The 19256-nt window shown below is 35.6% G+C and overlaps 1 protein-coding gene across 6 annotated transcripts in view; it reads right to left on the bottom strand.

Moving 5' to 3' along the window:
* TANC2 (tetratricopeptide repeat, ankyrin repeat and coiled-coil containing 2) overlaps positions 1-19256 on the bottom strand; it is a 364817-nt gene that overhangs the window by 173774 nt on the left and 171787 nt on the right. For 3 of the 6 annotated variants that reach the window (XM_004749221.3, XM_004749222.3, XM_004749225.3), the window contains exon 5: positions 9362-9472. The exons of the other annotated variants lie outside the window; for them this stretch is intronic. In XM_004749221.3, the coding sequence (XP_004749278.1) occupies positions 9362-9472 (111 nt within the window). The remainder of the gene's footprint in view (positions 1-9361; positions 9473-19256) is intronic. 6 annotated transcript variants of the gene reach the window in all.

The following is a 19256-nucleotide window of genomic DNA, read 5'->3' as shown; positions in this document are numbered from 1 at the left end:
CCTTAGTATCTGCCATCATCTCTAGATGATAGAGATGGTATTTTCCTTGTTTGCAAAATATTCCAATTTTTAGTTGTTGCTACTGTTTTATAGTTGACCATTTACCTGTCTAGTATTTGTTGAGTAATATATAGCAGTCACTGGTCTGAGTGCTAGGATTACCGGACACGTTCCACATTCATAGATCTTGTAGTTTAGCGTGGCTCATGTGGCATAAACTAACATCTCACTTCCCTGGATCACAGTTTAGGAAATCCTGTTCTAAGTATGGATATCTGTTCTAATATAGTAAATACAATCTAAGATGGTAACAGGACATAGTAATCTTCCATAATGTGGTTTGTGCATGTCTTTTGGCATAAATACATTTAAATACTGGCCCCCTCTTGGTAAGGAATAATGTTATACTTTGAAAAAAAAATTTTTTTTAAAGATTTTATTTATTTATTTGACAGAGAGGCAGCGAGAGAGGGAACACAAACAGGGGGAGTGGCAGAGGGAGAAGCAGGCTTCCCACTGAGCAGGGAGCCCAATGCTGGGCTCAATCCCTGGACCCTGGGATCATGCCCTGAGCCAAAGGCAGATGCTTAACAACTAAGCCACCCAGGCACCCCTGAAAAAAGATTTTTGAATAGTAGTAGGAAAGAAGTGTATAATACAAAGGGGTGATAAGTTATCTTTGTTCTTTATTCTTCCTTTCTATGTTGACCACGAAAAACAAATCCAGAAATGCTAGCTGCAACATCAGAATCTTTTTTTTTTTTAATTTTTTTTTTTTAAGATTTTATTTATTTATTTGAGAGAGAGACAGTAAGAGAGCATGAGCGAGGAGGTCAGAGAGAGAAGCAGACTCCCTGTGGAGCTGAGAGCCCGATGCGGGACTCAATCCCGGGACTCCGGGATCATGACCTGAGCCGAAGGCAGTCGTCCAACCAACTGAGCCACCCAGGCGTCCCTGCAACATCAGAATCTTAATATGGCATCATGAGACAGATTTTTCCAAGCCAAAACCTCATGCAAGTGGTATAAACCACTTTATACTACTTAGTTATTTTCACTGAATATATTTTTCTATAAAGTCAAAACACATTACAGTAAACTTAAAGGTATAGTAGCATTGATTATAATTGCTTAGCAGTACAGGTTATTAATTTGTAATCTGTAAGTACTCTGTACAGATAAATCAGGGAAAGACCTATAGATAGTTATAAGAAGGACAGCAGAAGTTTCTGAATATAAAAAGGATGGATACTAGGAATATATAGATTTTTTTTCTATCGGAATGTAAGGATGAGAAAGATACATGCTTCCAGACTATGGGATGGCATATATCAAAAATACGTAGAAAAAAAAACAAAAATTTGTTGCTTCATTTAAACAACTTTCCTCAAAATTCCAATTTACTCCCTTGAGTGTGTATTGGATGTAGTGACTTCCTTCTAACAAACAGAATATGGCAAAAACTAGAGGATTCCACTTTTTTAAAAAGTTCTATTTATTTAAGTAATCGTTATACCCCATGTGGGGTTCAAACTCACGACCCCAAGATCAAGAGTCGCATGCTCTTCTGACTGAACCGGTTACTATTGAGATTATACTACAAAAGATCGTCACTTTCATTTTGCTTGGACTCACTTTGCCTCTGCTTGCTTGCTCTCATGAAGCAAGTTTCCATGTTGTGAGGTGCCTATGGAGAAATACACATGGAAAGGAACTAAAGGTGGCCTCCGGCTAAAAAGCTAGTAAGGAACTAAGACCCTAAATTCAACAACCCACAGGGAACCAAATCCTTCCAACAACCACATATATAAACTTGAAAGAGGATCCTTCCCTAGTTGAGTCTTGAGATGATTACAGCCCAGGCTGTCAACCTGTGACAGAAACTGTGAGAGAGTTAAGGGCTACTGTTAAAGCTACTAAGTTTTATGTTAATTTGTTATATAGCAATAGATCACTAATACAGGATCTATTTTCGAGTGAACTCAGTGAAAATAAATAGAATTTAACCAACACTTTCCCCAAGTCTTATATAAGCGTTAATGTTACAATGCAGAACTTCTAGGTAAGGAAAAACACAAACAAAAAGACAAGGAGGATATTGAGGGACTTAAAAATAAAGGATGGCACTAGCGACTTCATACAGAATTTCTAAGTCTCGAGTTTGCTGGGTGTCAAAACACAGGTCAAGAATACCTCTCTGTCCCTTCCTTCCACCCACAGAATTTTTCATGGATATTAGGCTGCAGGAACTTATATACTGCTTAGGAAAGGAAAAAGATAAAACTACATTTATTTTCAGAAATAAATTTACAATAATACAGACTTGTGAAACACAAGTTATAAGTCATAATAACTGATATTCCATATGCGGAGTGAAGTAAATTATGTATTATATCTTATTTAATCATCACAAACACCCTATGGAGTAGGTGATATGACTATCTTCATTTTACAAACGAGGAACCAGAGGATTAGAAACATAAAGTAATAAAAGTTACAGCTAATATGTGGCACAGCTAGAGTTGAATCCAAGCTTGTCTGATCCCAGGGCCTGAGCTATTTACCGCTGTGAAAAACTGCTTCCACTAAAAAAACCAAAACCTAGAACACACACAACTTAGCATCATACATATACATACATTGCCTGTAAAAACAACCAATGACTACAGGATATAGGTGCAATTTTATCTTCTGCAAAGTACTCTAAAAAGGATGATAGCCTTATCCACAGTATTCTTAAATAAAAGGCACTAAAGGTTCTAAAACATAATAATAATTGTAGCTAAGATTTACACAGCACTATAGGCCACATACATAACTGTTTTTATTATTTCACATAGTTTAACAAATCTTTGCAGCATTCCTGTGGTGTAGGTAATATTATAATCTCCATTTTACAGATAAGGAAATTTCTTATGGTTGCTCTTTGCTCAAGATCACACAAGTAGTGACAGAACAAATGTTTGAACATAGGCACTCTGGCTTCAAGATCTGTTGTCTACACCAGTGCATTTTACTCTAAATCAGTGCATTTTCCTGCCTCAAAAATTGTAGGTTAAAACGTTTCTCAGTTAATGGAAAAACTGTTCTTTTGGATATATAATTTATGGATCTAGGCGCCACATGCGTAGGCCAAGTTTTTAGAATTTGTGATGCAAGACATCTGAGAAAAGTTAATCTAAGAGTTTGTGGGATGAGACTATTTATCTTTTAAATAATGGTAAGATGTAAATCAGGAAAACAACTAAAAATTATCAAAATGAAACATTTTATTCAACAAAGCATCTGTTCACTAAAATAACTTTCTGACATGTTCAAGAATTTACCAGTGGCTAAGGAAGTATGGGCAAGAAAAGTTATTCATATTCATATTCTAGTTCTTTGGCATGCTTTTTTTCATTACCAGTAACCAGGCTGTGTCTCTCATTACTTAAAATACACTGAAATATGTTCAGTTTATCTCTCTGCTTCTGAGCTCTCCTTTCTAAACTGACTTTCACATTGTGATTACAGCAGCACTGTTTTTCAGCTATTCCCTTCAATCCATTTACAAGTCTGTCCAGTGTCCATATATATGTGTGTGTGTATTTTGTTGTTGTTGTTGTTCTAATAGCTATACTACTAACAGCCTTTGTTTCATTTCAATCTTTACAAGAGTATTTCTTTTCTCCTTTATTTGGGGTGGTTAAGTATGTGTCACAGACTGCTCTGGGAGCCTCTTATAGAAAGCAGCACACATTGGGCACCTGGGAGGCACTCAGTGAAGTGTCTGCCTTGGCTCAGGTTATGATCCCTGGGTCCTGGGATCAAGTCCTGCATTGGGCTCCCTGCTCAGTGGGGAGCCTGATTCTCCCTCTGCCCCTCCCCTCCCTTGTGCTCACACACACACGCTCTCTTGCAAAAATAAATAAAATCTTAAAAAAAGGAAGAAGGACACATGCACATTACAGAATGTTTGTGTATAATAAGGAGTTTAGAGCACCCTTAAAGCCCACCAATTTAAGTCGGGTTAAAAACCCTGCTTTACACTTGTTGTGTTTACAACACAGTAGACATAGGGCATACAAACACAACATAGCAGAAGATGTGAATTACAAGAAAAGGCTCCTGGGATCTACATGCCAATCAAAAATTATATAGAGGGTTTTAAAATATAATTTTAAGTATAAAACTCACGGCAGAACAAATGAAGCACGTCTAAATAATGAAGATAACATTTGATAATGTTTTCAGGGAAAAAAAATATAAAGAAAAAGATGAGAAGACAAATTATCCTTTTCTTTTAAGTAGAATGACCACAACTATACAGGAGTTGGGAAAAGAGGTTCAAAAAATTACTTTTTATAAAACATTTATCTACAGTGGCTTGTGTTTGTCCACAGAATGTACAATGCTGATAAGAAGTCCAGAGGAAAAATCCTTTATGAACTCAAAAAAACATATATAAATATGAATATGTACCAAATAACTATCATAAAACTCTCTTCCATTCTTGAGTTTCAAATACATCCTAATCTTGTTGTCATCTTAAATAACACTGTCCTTTAAAGGACAGTGCCATTTTAAAAGAGATTTAAAAGATCTATTATAAAAAGATTAATCTCAAATTTCTCTGAAAATAATCGGTGTGGATAAAAGCCTGACTATTTTCAGAATACCAGTCTGGACTTTGGCCCTTAACCTTGCATGTGTAGTCAAAAGTCCTATAAAACTGTTCAGTTGGCTTGTGTCAAGATTCGTTTCTACAGTTGAGATGATAATTACAACATCCAATACAAAAACTGAAGAAACAAAGGTATTTAAATAAAGAATATCACCATCCTTTAGTGACATCTGATGACTACAAGATTTCAGTAAACAGTCATTGTAGAAATTTTAGAAAAGGAACAAAATGTAATGGTGATGATGAACAACAGTAACAGGAAAGGTGCTCGTATTATTTTGCCTGAAGTAAGCATTTGGCATATATGTTACTACTTTTTTTGCAGTTTATGTGTATGTATTATGTAGTATATATATATAAAAACACATGGCATTTATGTTATTTTACTTAATCTTAACAACCCTATGAGATAAACCTATCAAAAAAGACCCATTTTAATCAAAGCTTGCAAATAATTCAAGGTTATGAAAGTTAACACATTGTTACAACTAGTAGGTGACAGAGTCAGAAATTAAACCCAGCTCTAACTCTAGAACTTGAGCTCTCATTCACTAATATATGCTGCCCAAGAATGAAATTAAAACCACCTGTAGGGGCGCCTGGGTGACTCAGTGGGTTAAGCCGCTGCCTTCGGCTCAGGTCATGATCTCAGGGTCCTGGGATCGAGTCCCGCATCGGGCTCTCTGCTCAGCAGGGCGCCTGCTTCCCTCTCTCTCTGCCTGCCTCTCTGCCTACTTGTGATTTCTCTCTGTCAAATAAATAAATGGAAAATCTTTAAAAAAAAAAAAAAACCACCTGTAACCCCACCAACCATCCACAACCACTGCTAACACTAATCCCACTCTCTCTTGACTTAACCAATCCCAACTCTCTTTCTCTTTAGGCAACCAATGTTTTCCCTGAGAATCTATATATTTACATATATGTTATATAATGTTAAATTAATTATATATTTATATATATGCTAAATTACAGAAATAAGATCATGGTATATGCCATGTTGCTGTGACAGGAAACTGAGGCACACCAGAGACATTATATCACACGTTTAGGATCATAAGACTAGTAGGGGGAAAATCAGAACTGAAACATAGAATATTTAAGTAAAAATGACTCTCGGGGAATGTGGATGGCTCAGTCAGTTAAGTGTCTGACTCTTGATTTTTGGCTCAGATCATGATCTCAGGGTTGCAAGACTGAACCTTGAGCTGGACTCTGTGCTGGCTGTGGGGCCTGCTTAAGCTTCTCCCCCTCCCGCTCTAAAATAAATAAATAATTAAAAAGTAAAACAAGTAAAATAAAAATGACCCTAAACCTTTACATCTTCCCACTCCCTGATAATTAAGAAGATGCTTTAACACCCTGCAGTATACTTCAAGGTATATAGTATAATATATACCTTGTATAATAGTAGTAACAATATAATAGTATAATATAATAGTGTTATATATAATATTAACTATAATAGTAACAATTATAGTAACAAAATCAGCTAACATTTATAAGTATTTACTATGAATCAAGTTTCTGCTAAGTGCTTTATATTAATTTGATTTAAGATTATTCCCATTTTTACAGATGAGGAAACTGAAGCTCAGAAAGGTTAAGTGACTTGCCTAAAACCACACAGCTAATAAAAAATGCCGTAAGCAGGAAAGTCAGAGTGTAGGATGAATCTGTTCTCTTACCTTGGGATTGCTTTTATTGAAATCCCTGATATCAGTTGGTTACCCAAAATACAGATTACAGCCCAGTCTCATAAGTAAAAACTGAATTTTCTGCTTCTTAATTAAAGGAGAGTTAAGGGGTGTTTATGGAATTTAAACAGTACCAGAATTCCTGGATTACACTGTGTCTACCTCAGGAGTTCAACAATAAATTCTGCTTGTGATTTATACAAATCACTTAAATTCTCTAGGTCTTAATTTCCCCACTGTAAGACAATTATCAAACACAATTCACTTAACATCCCCTACACTCTGGTAGGTCAGTTATGCAACATCATCAATCATGTCCGATGGTTTTAAGCACAGAACCCAAACACACTGTTCACTTATGTTTTTCTTACATTTTCTGCATACAACAAATCTGATTTGAGGAATGGTTAAATGTAAGTTAGGTATTTTAGAATCTACTGCTATGTAGACTGCATCCCGTAATTTGTTGACAAATATTCTGGATCAATGACTGTATCTCATTATAGCTTTCCACAGACTTTGCAGACCAGATATCAGTGACTTGCTCTGATTTGATCTACAATTTCCTTTTACACGTAGGACAATACTGAAAACTAGACATAGGTACACAGATACCAGGAACAAAAGGACCAACCAAAAAAAGGATTTGTCTGTTTCTTAGACACAAAAGCTTTATTCTTCCAGCCTAAGGTTACAGGCATCAAAAGGTTTAAGTTCAGACAATACAGAAACAACATCCGCAGAAGAGCAGAATAACTTTCCGGAATTGTTCACTGGACTGCTTGTAAGCAGCCTGCAGCAGTCCTGTAACCCCGCTGTTCTGACTTCGTCAGAAAAACAAATTCTCAACCTAACCCAGGTTTACTGAATCAGAAATTCTGAGGGTGGGCCCCGCAATCTGCAACAAGTCTTTCCGGTAATTCTGAAGCATGCCAAAATCTGAAAGCCACTGCTCGAATCTTTGGTTTATGACTGTTTTCTCTGTGAGATACACAGACTATTTTCCTAAATTCATATGTGATAATGAATAAAGCAGGTGGACAAGAAGAGAAACAGCCTGAACTGAGTTATCATATATAAGCATATGATGAAACACGATCTCTGTTCTTTTAGTATATCCTATGTAAGCGAAATTCAAAAGGAACGGATGATTTGTTTGCTTTCTGAGTACACTGAGTTCATCTGTTTATTAAGTTTTGGTACTATGTAGAAGATAACAGCTTCAACCTTCAGGTCACTAATCTTATCTCAGTAGAAACTTATTTTTGGAGAGTTTAATAACTTCATTATAAACGAGTAAAACACTAAGTTTCTGTGCATTAAGTCTGTTCAGATAAGAAAAGGAGAGACTGAGGAGCATGGCAATTAACATTCTGGCAACATATTTTAGTTTTTTCCTGGCTTTCTAGAAGTTTTAACTGACGTTTAGTTTGGTTCGATTCCAATTCAGCAAAGATTCATATTTGTGGGAAATATACATAAAAAATAACGTGGATAAGATTTTTCAGAGGGATTCAGCACTGGCATTCCAACAAACAGCAGCTATCTCGGTTCTTGAAGATAACAATGGCTAGATTATATTAAAGATGTCAGATGGACAATCAGGAAGTGAAAGATTGTCTTCCTGAGAGCCATTCTGACTTGCAAATCTGGAAGAGAAAAGCCCTCCAACACAAGTTTCTTTCCCAAAACTTAATGCAGTAATTAGGGCATTTATTTGTTTTACTTAATTATACCAAAATTTTCATGAAGAAATGCAAAGCACACTATGTCACTGCCCAAGAAGTGTGACAGTACCTCAAAACATGAAAAAGATTCCTCTAACCATGTGCTATGGTGCCGTTTAAAGAGTTATTTTGTTCCTTTTAGACACAGAAAGCTGGTTCCTGATACATAATTGTGACTGACTTAAAACAGGCATCTCCCCACGGTGGATGAAACCTGGGATTCTGCATCCTGGAAGTAAAATCCCCAAGGTCCTTCAATATTTAAAACTGATCCATCCAATCAATGTCTCTGATTAGGTTTAGTCCAAGTTTTCGCCTATTAACCTTCCCCCCGCTTAAATATGTATTATTTGGTTTCAGAGCCACATTATCCTGATGTTTCAGATTATTGATATCTTCCCTAGAACTAAAAATCATTTTATTCTGCTGACCCCTAATGCTGTAAATATGTAGTAGGTTCGTTCTATGGTTTGACATCAATTTTAATGAGCAGAAATAAAAACAAAAGACCTAAAACCAAGTCTTCTAAGGCCCTCTGCTAAAGCTCTGATCTGTATACTCAAGTAGATCTTTGAACATTTCTGACACAGCTCTATAGACTCACTGTAGAATGAGTGTAAAGGATGTTGCCAGGCAACTCATCTCAGTTCGCAAGAATCTAAGCATTGATAATGATTCTGTCTCAGCTTGGCTCCCACAAGAGAAGGGTTTTAGTGAACTCCCACATGTGCTCACAGGCCATTCATGAAGAAGAGGTATTTCTAAAAGTGAATGTCCAGGAGCCCAAATTGGGAACCTATAAGGCTTCTTTTCTAGTAATTTAAGTTTAATGTTTCCAACATCACAACTATTTTCTATAACTGTCCAGAAATCCAATGGGAGTTAGAAAAAGTAGGTCATATATAAAGGGCTAGTGTTGAATAAACATTTTTATTCATATCTTTAATATTCTTATTTGCACATGGCCAAAGCAAAATTTCTTCAACTATCTCAAATAACAAAAATCACCCTGAAAAATACTGATCTACCAAAATAATTTTAATTCTTTTGAAGATTATCCTGGAAATGGTTTTCAATACTTACTCATTATTACATCAATAGTCAAAAAGGATATTCAGTAAAAAACTATGCTCTAATAAGGAAAATATGCCATCAGTTGCAAAAGGGATTATGGGTATGCTTTTATGAACAGGATACATGCAAAACACTGCCTTCTGGATAGGCCTGATCCAAACCTCCCTCTGTCAAAGCAGACACTTTGCATGCACGCTTACCAGGGCAGTACGTATCCACGTCCAGTTTCTGAGCTGAAGCGAGGGTTGGTGAGTCAAGCTCGGATTCTGGAATTCGTGGGCTCTCAACAAACTTTGCCTTCCTCAGAGGGGCTAAGGACAAAAAAAAAAGAGACAGAGAGAGAGGGAGAGGGAAAAAGGAGAGAGAGAAAAACAGATAAAGACAGAGAGAGAAGAAAACAGAAAGGAGGGAAGAAAGAAAAAGGAAAGAGAAACGGGGAAGAAGAAGGGAAAGAGAGAAACATAGAGGGGTCATGAGTAAGGGGAACAGCAGGCAACAGATGGAAGCACTTAAATGAACGACACACTCTGTCAGACTCAGATCAGGTTACCCTATTTTTTTGTGCCAGAAAAAAAATGAACTGCATTCTTCATAGAGGAGATGGGTCTTGTTAAAAAGTCACTGCAAACTGGAAAAGCTAAAATCTAATATTCAAAACTATGAGCCCGAGTTGCAACTGTCTATCACCTTTCGCTACTTTCTCTCTTTAGAAAGTAATGAGCTATTTTGTCTTCCTTTGCCAGTAAATAAAGGTATGGACTGAGGAAAGTATACGGCTAAGTTTTAAAATTCTGTTTATAACAACTGTAATCAAACGTTTTCTTTAACCAGAAATAACTGCTATAACACTCAGTTGTGATAAATACCATAACTAGGATTAATCTACCTAGCTTATAAGGAAATCAATCACCTGACGGCTCAGCTTTTAAGGTAAGAAGTCAAAACTGCTAGTGGACTAAGATGCCAGTCTGACACAGGATGCTAAAGGTAAAGAGAGGTGATTTAGTTGCACATATATTCAGGAGTTCTATGGATTAGTCATATCCCATGCCATGGAATCCATTCATTCTTGTAAGGAATGAAATAGAAAGTATAATTCATGAATTTAAAGTTCTATTTATCAAAGGCTTGTATAAATTCTATGTATTGATTTTTAGGGAGAAGAGTTAAGGAACACTATTGATAAACATTTAAGTAATCCATGTAATACATTAAAAATTAACATTAGGAAGATCACTTTCGTACTTTCAAATTGAGTTTCATTAAATAAATGACAACAGGGTGAAACTGCTTAACATAACACTGGTTCAAAAGTATCGTTTGAATCTGAAATTGAATTGTATGCATTATATATTTGTGTCATAACTATAGGTGTCCAAGACATGGGAGTGTTTAAGATCACATTGCTTTTTTCAAAATTTCTGCGTGTTCTTCAAAATCCTCATCCATTACTGATCCACAGGGGATTCTAAGTTATTCCTAAAAGACCCTGTAAAAAGTAATATAAAACATGGTCATTATAATGGCCAGAAATCTCGATTTTCTCTGGAGGATAAAAATAATAAAGTATTAAAAAATATAGAAGTACTTTTGAAACGTGCCAGTACTCAAAGCCTACAGGCAACTAAATCACATTTTAAATCTTAAGATAAGTATGTATATTTTAAGTGTACGTTAAAAAACAAAATAAATCCTGTTTCTGTCTCCATAGCAACAAAGGTGCTAACAGTATGATTCTCCGCCAAAAGTAAGCTTTGGAATAGCAGAACTCTCACCTCTGCTAAAACTGTAATAATTGAGCCTATTTTTAAAAGTCACTATCATAAAGATCTCAAGTGATTTATATGCAGATCTGCAGGCTACTAATAACCAATATTAGAGTCTCTTTCATTATAACCTCACCAACCAATTCTAAAATAATGAAACATTTTATTTATCCAGTATTGCTCTGTATAGAAATGATTATAATTTAATTCTTAAAGCTATTAAGTCCTTTACTAGAATTTTTAAATTTTCTTTATCATGGCAGAGAAAAACTATTTTACCTCCTGAGTTCTGACAAAGACGGCACTGGTCCCTATTCAAGGGATTCCATACATCTAAAAATCTTAATAACAATTTTTATAATGAAAGCTACACTAGTGGGCTAGTAGTCAGAAATCAGCAACTTAGGGTAGATACGTAAGGAAGAAATTGAAGGATGGCGGGAGAAACTGAGGGGGGCGGTATGCGGAGTGTATAAGACTTGTGAGATGGGGTCAAGGGGATAACTCAGGATCCCGGAGATCTGTAAACTCAATGCCACGCACACATCTCGATTTTCCCTTCTCAGGAATTCCAACTGAGGTTATCTTTCCAGCTCACAGTGGACGTTTGATTCTTTTTTTTCTACCTTCATCTCTAACCTCATTCATGGGATACTACTGTACATGTCTAATAACGACTTTATCTTTTAAGGAAGATTATAATGTTCCTCTCATACAAATTACAGAAAACTAGTGCTGTCTCTAAGTCCAAACAGGGGGTAAAATCGCAGGTATGAAAGGTTGTCTGATAGTCTTAATACTGCTTGGTGGAGAACATAAGAGGTCATTTTGGAAGCTAGGACATGATATTTTGCTTGGAAGCCTAGAATACTAATATACTTCATTGTTAAAAAAAAAAAAAAGAAAAGAAAAGAAAAAGGCCACAGAAGATGATTCAGCTGGGTACAAGAATTCTGTGTCAAAAGGGTTTAACAGACCGTTTTTTAGCAAGTGGATAAAGTGAGATGGGCAGGAGGATTCTAACACCAAACCACGTATTTTACTGTGATATAACATAGTAGTAGAGTAGTGAAAGGTTGGACAGCCGAGGAATGAAAGTCTGGGCCCTGAAACCAGAAAGCTTAAGTTAGATTCCATCTCTTCCACTTTTCCCAAGCTGAGAATATTTCTCTAAGTTTCTGATCAGTTATTCGGACTTAATAACATTACCCATTCCATGGGGGGAACTGTAAGGATTACACTGATTAAAATAAAATGCTCCGAACGTGTCTAGCACATAATAAGTCCTCCATAAATACTAGCTGTTTTTCTCACTGTTTTGATCTCATCACTACTACAACAGATGCAGCGTGATCTGTAGAGTCTGAATTGTGTATGGTTGGAAGGAAGAAAACAAGGATGTCTAAGATGTCACGGGAGAATGACAAGAAAAGTGATATCACCAATTTTTATTTTTAATTTAGAAGGAAATATTGAGGAAAACATGTTATAACTTAGAAGGTAGTAGGTTACCCAAATCAAAATGGTCTAGACAAGGAGAAATACTGTCATTGTCAAATATTGTAAAGAAAGAAAATTAAATAGTTGAAAATTAAATAATTGATTCGACCCCTGGTTCTCAAAATGTGGTGCCTGGACCTGCAGCACAGCATTATCCAGGAATTTGTTAAAAATGGAAATGATCGGACTCCTCAGATCAGCTGAATCAGAAACTGTGGGAGGTGGAGCCCAGCAATCCTCGTGTAGCAAGCCCTCCAATGATTCTATGCATGCTAAAGTTTGTGAATACTGGATTAGAAAAAGATATCTGTAAATACGTCATCATAACAGATCAGGAAGGGGACTTTCCTAAGAAAGCAATATAACTGTTGTGTTATTTTTTTTTAATTTTTTTTTTTTAAGATTTTATTTATTTATTTGTCAGAGAGAGAGGGAGAGAGAGCGAGTACAGGCAGACAGAATGGCAGGCAGAGGCAGAGGGAGAAGCAGGCTCCCTGCCGAGCAAGGAGCCCAATGCGGGACTCGATCCCAGGACGCTGGGATCATGACCTGAGCCGAAGGCAGCTGCTCAACCAACTGAGCCACCCAGGCGTCCCTTTTTTTTTTAAATATTTTATTATTTATTCATGAAAGAGAGAGAGAAGGAAGCAGAGGCGGAGGGAGAAGGCTCCCAGTGGAACAGGGAGCCCAATGTGGGACTCGATCCCACAAGACCTGACCTGAAGGAAGATGCTTAACACACTGAGCCACTCAGGTGCCCATGTTGTGTTTTTTTAAAAAGAGTCCTGAGTTATAACTATCCATCATTTGGGGCCTATTTTGAAGAGAGAGCAATATTCTCTGTACTCACTTGGGGAGGAGACTAAATAAATTTCCTTGGGGAGGAAATAAGAACAATCAGATCCATCACACAGCAACATGAATGGTGAATGAGAAAATCTGCCTCTGCAAACTGGAATCTTAGAGATAACGCTGAAGCACACCTAATCCAAGCAAGAATCAAGGCACTAAAACAAGGATTTTAAATAACTACTAAGGTATCTGTCTTTGATAAAGGTTTCAGAGCACGTGGGAATTTTTAGGAGAGAACTGCCATGGGACCCAGATAATTATGGGAGACAGGTATGAGGGCAGACCAAACCAAAGCAAGAATCAGAAAAAGAGAACTGAAGGATACATTTAAGATGAGAACACCATAAAGTACCAAGAAACTCTCTTCACAGAGTTGGTTTTATGATAAAAAGCTTATTCAGTAAGATTAATCTAAGACAAAGTCATTGTCAAACAAAATGATTTTAGCTATAGATGAGAATAAGAAATATAAGGCATCCAAGTCAGAGCGGAGTAAGTAAAATTATCTCCGTTTGTAGATGACATTCTGTAAATGTAGAAAACCTTAAATGAAAGTGAAGATTCTATAATAAAACTGTTAGAATAAACAAACTGAGGAAAGGTGCAAGATATAAAATCCATACACAAAAGGTTACTAATGATGAGCTATCCCAGAATGAAATAAAGAAAACAGTTCAATTTAAAATAGCAACAGGGGTGCCTGGGTGGCTCAGCAGGTTAAAATCTCTGCCTCCGGCTTGGGTTGTCGTCTCAAGGTCCTGGGATCGAGTCCCACACCAGGCTCTCTGCTCAACGGGGAGCCTCCTTCCCCTTTTCTCTCTGCCTGCCTCTCTGCCTACTTGTGATCTCTCTCTGTCAAAATAAATAAATAAATTTTTTTTAAAAAACCCAGCAACAAAAAGAATACTTAGGAGTAAACTTCATTAAGGAGGCGAAAAACTTGTACACTGAAAAACTACAAACCGTTGCTGAAATTAAAGACACATATAAATGAAAGATATTCCTTGTTCACAGATTTGAAGACTTAATATTGTCAAAATGGCAATACTTCCCAAAGTGACCTATGGATTCAATGCAATCTTAATAAAAATCCCAATGACATTTTTTTTACAGAAATAGAAAAATCCATCCTAAAATTCATATAGAATCTCAAGGAACCCTGAAGAGCCAAACCAATCACAGAAAGAACGAAGTTGGAGGTCTTACACTTCATGATTTTAAAAACTTACCATAAAGCTTTCTACAAAGTAATCAAAACAGTATGGTACTCTGTCATAAAGACAGATATATAGACCAGCTGAACAGAGATTCCAGAAATAAACCCCATGGTTTAAGGGTTTTACGAAGGTACCCAGACCATTTTATGGGAAAAGGCCAATCTTTTCAACAAATGGTTCTGGGGAAACTGGATATCTATATGCAAAAGGAGAAGCTGGATACCTATCTTATATCATATATAAAAATTAACTCAAAATGGATCAAAGATCTATATGTAAGAATTAAAATTCTAAAACCCTGAGAGGAAAACACAGGAGAAAAAGATATTAACTGGAGAACTATTAAAAGAAGTTGGAGAAAATTGGTGGAAAGAGACAACTGTATTTTAAAAAGTTTTTAACTGAGCTTATTAGGCAGAATCTTACATGAATATTTATAATGTTTTTGCTCCTAAACATTTATTAAAAAATAAACCTTTGTGTACCATGAATTTCCTGGAGTGGAAGAGTGGGGGAAAGTGTAGAGGAGAGATATTTATGACATTCTCTATTTCGTCCTCCTTAACACCCAGTCTATGATGGGTTTAAAATCTAGAAATTCTAACCTATCCAAATTCCTAATTAACTACTGTTCATGATTGTGCTTAAATGATATAAGCAATACCCTGAAGGAAGGGGAATGCCAAGGAGCTGTCACTGTTTGGTACTGCACCTTCCCCAAAACAGAGGATGAAAAACAACAAAGTTTAAAAAAAAAAAGTGACAGATAAAGAAAAAATAGAATCTGACAACTTGGAATAGACTAGATGTAAGTGAAAAGTAGATGAAGAAAAAGAACTATAATTCACATAGTTCCTTGGGTTTTTTGCAAGGAAAATGTATCTTAATAAAAGAAAAAAATAAAACCCCCAGATACAATGCAGAAAGAGGAAATTAGAACTTGACATGATAATCTATATCAAATAAAAGCAAATCTACTGTAGAAATAATCTGACTCTTTATAATGAAAAACAAAACTTTACTGATCTAAAACCAACTATAAAATTAATACATAGCTGGAGAGTATTATTCCAGCTCTCTCTTCTTCTGTCCATGAAAGTATAATAAATGAAATATGTTTTATACACTTTTCTTTTTCCTGCATTTTCCTCAAATACTATGCACTATCCTCTTTAGTCTCCCCACTCTCTGACTCTACTTTACAAATAAAAATTGTTCCATGTTGTTTTACATCCATATTATGCCATGAAGTATCAAGTAATTGGAACATATTTATTTTAAATCTGAATAAAGATATATTAGTGTAGCTAGAGATACAATGCACATATTCTTGACAACTATAACAGACATCTGATTTCTCTGAAAGCTGTGCAAATACAAGTGAAATACAAAATGTGTGCAGTGTGGCCAAGTAAAGTTAATTTTGCTTACAAATATAAATATCAGTTAGTGTATGGCCTCTAGATGTCCATGACAGGCTCACATATCTCTATCTTGACTGATTATAATGAACAGCCAAAATAGGATTCATTTTACTTGAGTAAAAAAGCAACCTTACATAATTTCACCATTTATCCAACTTATCCAAGAATAACACCAACTATATCCATTTAACAAAAAAGAAAGAAAAGAAAGTTAGTTATTCAGTATCAACTTACGGCATTATGGTCCCAGTGAAAAGAAGGGGCTCACTTGAACATCACAAAGACTAGAGAAGCTAGCCAAATGTGGGGAAAATATTCTTTCTGACTTTCAATATGTTAAAAATTTAGCAATTTGGAAGAAAATAAGTTTTTTAAGAAACTATCTACCACATAAAGAGTTTAATACTAACATCCTAACAATGAAAACAAAACAAAAAACTCTAAAGTAACAACATCCAAATAACTGAAATGCCATTAATAATTTTAAATTTGTATATAATTCAATAAAGGAGAGAACTACTTATTATCAGTGACAAAGCACACTGCTACACAGAGATAACCAAAAGAAACGGAATTTGAGAATACACATTAGTGTCTTTACTCATTCACAACTAATAACTTCAAGAATAATGGATTATCACAAATATATTCATAAAGTTAGGTTAAGATCTCAGGGCTAAATGCTTTACTTGTACTTTCTTACTAGAAGTTCTAGATGTGAGGTGGAAAGTTTATATGTAGACAACATATTACTGAAAACTAATATAATTATAATCTAATTACTTTCTATGTAAACAAAAACAGAGTCATCAGGATACATTATAGGGATTATCATAATCATTTGAGTAGTATTAAAATTTCCTGAAAATGTAGATTTGATGCTAAATGAAATTTTCACACATAAAGAGTGCTACTTTTAAAATGAGAATTGTTGGGGCACCTGGATGGCTCAGCGGGTTAAAGTCTCTGCCTTCAGCTCACCTAGGTCATGATCCCAGAGTCCTGGGATCGAGCCCCACATTGGGCTTTCTGCTCCATAGGGAGTCTGCTTCCTCCTTTCTACCTGCCTCTCTGCCTACTTGTGATCTCTGCCTGTCAAATAAATAAATAAAATCTTTTAAAAAAAATGAGAATTGTTTTGTTAGAAAACTGAATGCAACTATTTGTAAACCAACCATAAGATACATGAGAGAGCTGTTCCACTCAATTCAAAATGTTACTGTGTTCTGCCATGTGCAGCGCTCAGGGTTAGATATTTCACGGGATTCAAACAGAATTAGGACAGTTTGTGGCCTGATGGAACTCAGGGATGGAGATGAGCCAGAGTAAGAACAGCCATGATATAAAGCAGAGAAAGCTAAGTGCCACAAAACGATACGAAGTCACAGGGTGTAATGAAGAGAAAAATCTACTTCAGAGTACCTCCCAACTCAGTAAAAAGTTTAATAACCATTCAGTTTCTATTAAAATCAAAATTACAAGGTTATTTCTGAAAGCTAATTGGAGAGAATTACTAAGTTTTTCTAGTTTACTTTTTTTTTTTTAAGTTTCAAAGCAGGGGTGCATGGGTGGCTCAGTCGTTAAGCGTCTGCCTTCAGCTTGGGTCATGTTCCCGGTGTCCTGGGATTGAGCCCCGCATGGAGCTAGCTCCCTGCTTGGTGGGAAGCCTGCTTCTCCCTCTCCCACTACCCCTGCTTGTGTTCTCTTTCTCGCTGTGTCTCTCTCTGCTAAATAATTTAAAAAAATCTTAAAAAAAAATAAAGTTTTAAAGCAGAGTTTTATGGTTATCACATCTAAAATGCTACTGGAGAAATAGTGTATGTTTTTAAAAAGTTGAAAAAGAGCAAACTAAAATTAAAAGCAAGCAGGAAAAGGAAACAATAAAGATTATAGCAGAAAGAAAGAATACAGTAATTAAAATAGAGAATAATATTGTAATCAAAAATCTTTGAAAAGATGAACAAAACTGAAAACACATTAAATTAAACTGATCAAGGAAAATAGCAAAGAAACAAATTATCAAAATTAGGAATGAAAGAAGGGATATCACCATCAACGCAACAGAAATGAAAAGGATTGTAAGGGAATGTTATGAACAACTTTATGCCAACAAATTAGACAGCTTCGATAAACAAATTCCTGGAAAGACACAAATGATCAAAACTGACTCATTAAGAAATAGAAAATCTGAATAGATAGGTAACACATAAGGAAACAACTAATGTCTTCCCATAAAGAAAAGCCATGTCCCAGATGGTATCACTAGTGAATGTTACCAACTATTTAAGAAGAAATAGAACTCCTCTATAAACTCTACCAGAAATTAGGGAAGAAGGTGGGACAGGAACAAGTGACCTAGAAAAACAGATTACTTTGGGTACATGTGACTAGATTTTGTATCAGTGGTCTATAAGAAATATGTAGTATTTATTTGATTTGTGAATTTATTCTTAGTTTTATCATTTAAGTATCACTCTGCTTTGTTTTAAAAATACACTATTGTAAATTTTATCAAATAAAAAAGTTTAAAAACCAAGTTTCCTAACATTACATTAATTGACGATAGTTTTCTTTAAAAAACTCTTAAGTTTGGTCTGATCTTATATGGTGATTCAAAACAGAATGAAGTACACAAAAACTTTTTATGGAAGAGCATTTTCATTGTAGAGAAATATACTTAAGCTTTGTTTTAGAAAGCTTAGTCTCTTTTGTGAAATTAAAGTTAGTGAAACTAACTTCTTGTCAAAGCTAGATTCTAATGCTAGGTATATAGCTCTAAAAACATATCTTATTCTCAAAAAAGCTACCCTACAACCAATAACAGCTAACTTTTTTTTTTTTTTGAGAGAGAGAGAGCATGCACATGATGGGGCATGCTCATGTGCATGCACATGCGGGGCAGAAGGAGAGGGAGACTCTTCGGCCAACTCTGCATTGAGTGCAAAGCCAACATGGAACTTGATCTCAGGACCCTGACTGAGATCACGACCTGAGCCAAAATCAAAAGTCAGTCACTTAACCAACTGACCCACCCAGGTGCCTTGTTCACATCTGTATAACAGTTTATTTTATACTTTTATTTACACTTCATAATTTTTCCATGAGGAACACATTAACCTTGTTGCAGAAGGGAAAAGAGAATCACAAGATCTCTTACCAAAGATCACAGTATTTAAATGGTAGATTATAAAACCATATCCAGGGCTTTCAATTTAGAATACTATATTGTTTGATCAACAATACTGTTCTTCAAGGTATGGAACTCATTTAACAAGAGATGACTTTGGAGACGTGTTTTGAAAGACGTTGCTGTGGCTGATGTTGAAGAGTTCATCA

The sequence above is a fragment of the Mustela putorius genome, unplaced genomic scaffold, assembly GCF_011764305.1.
Source record: "Mustela putorius furo isolate JIRA1106 unplaced genomic scaffold, ASM1176430v1.1 tig00000487_pilon_pilon_pilon, whole genome shotgun sequence".
Classification (NCBI taxonomy): Eukaryota; Metazoa; Chordata; class Mammalia; order Carnivora; family Mustelidae; genus Mustela; species Mustela putorius.
Note: the sequence above shows the minus strand (reverse complement) of the source record. Positions and strands in the feature narration are given on the sequence as shown.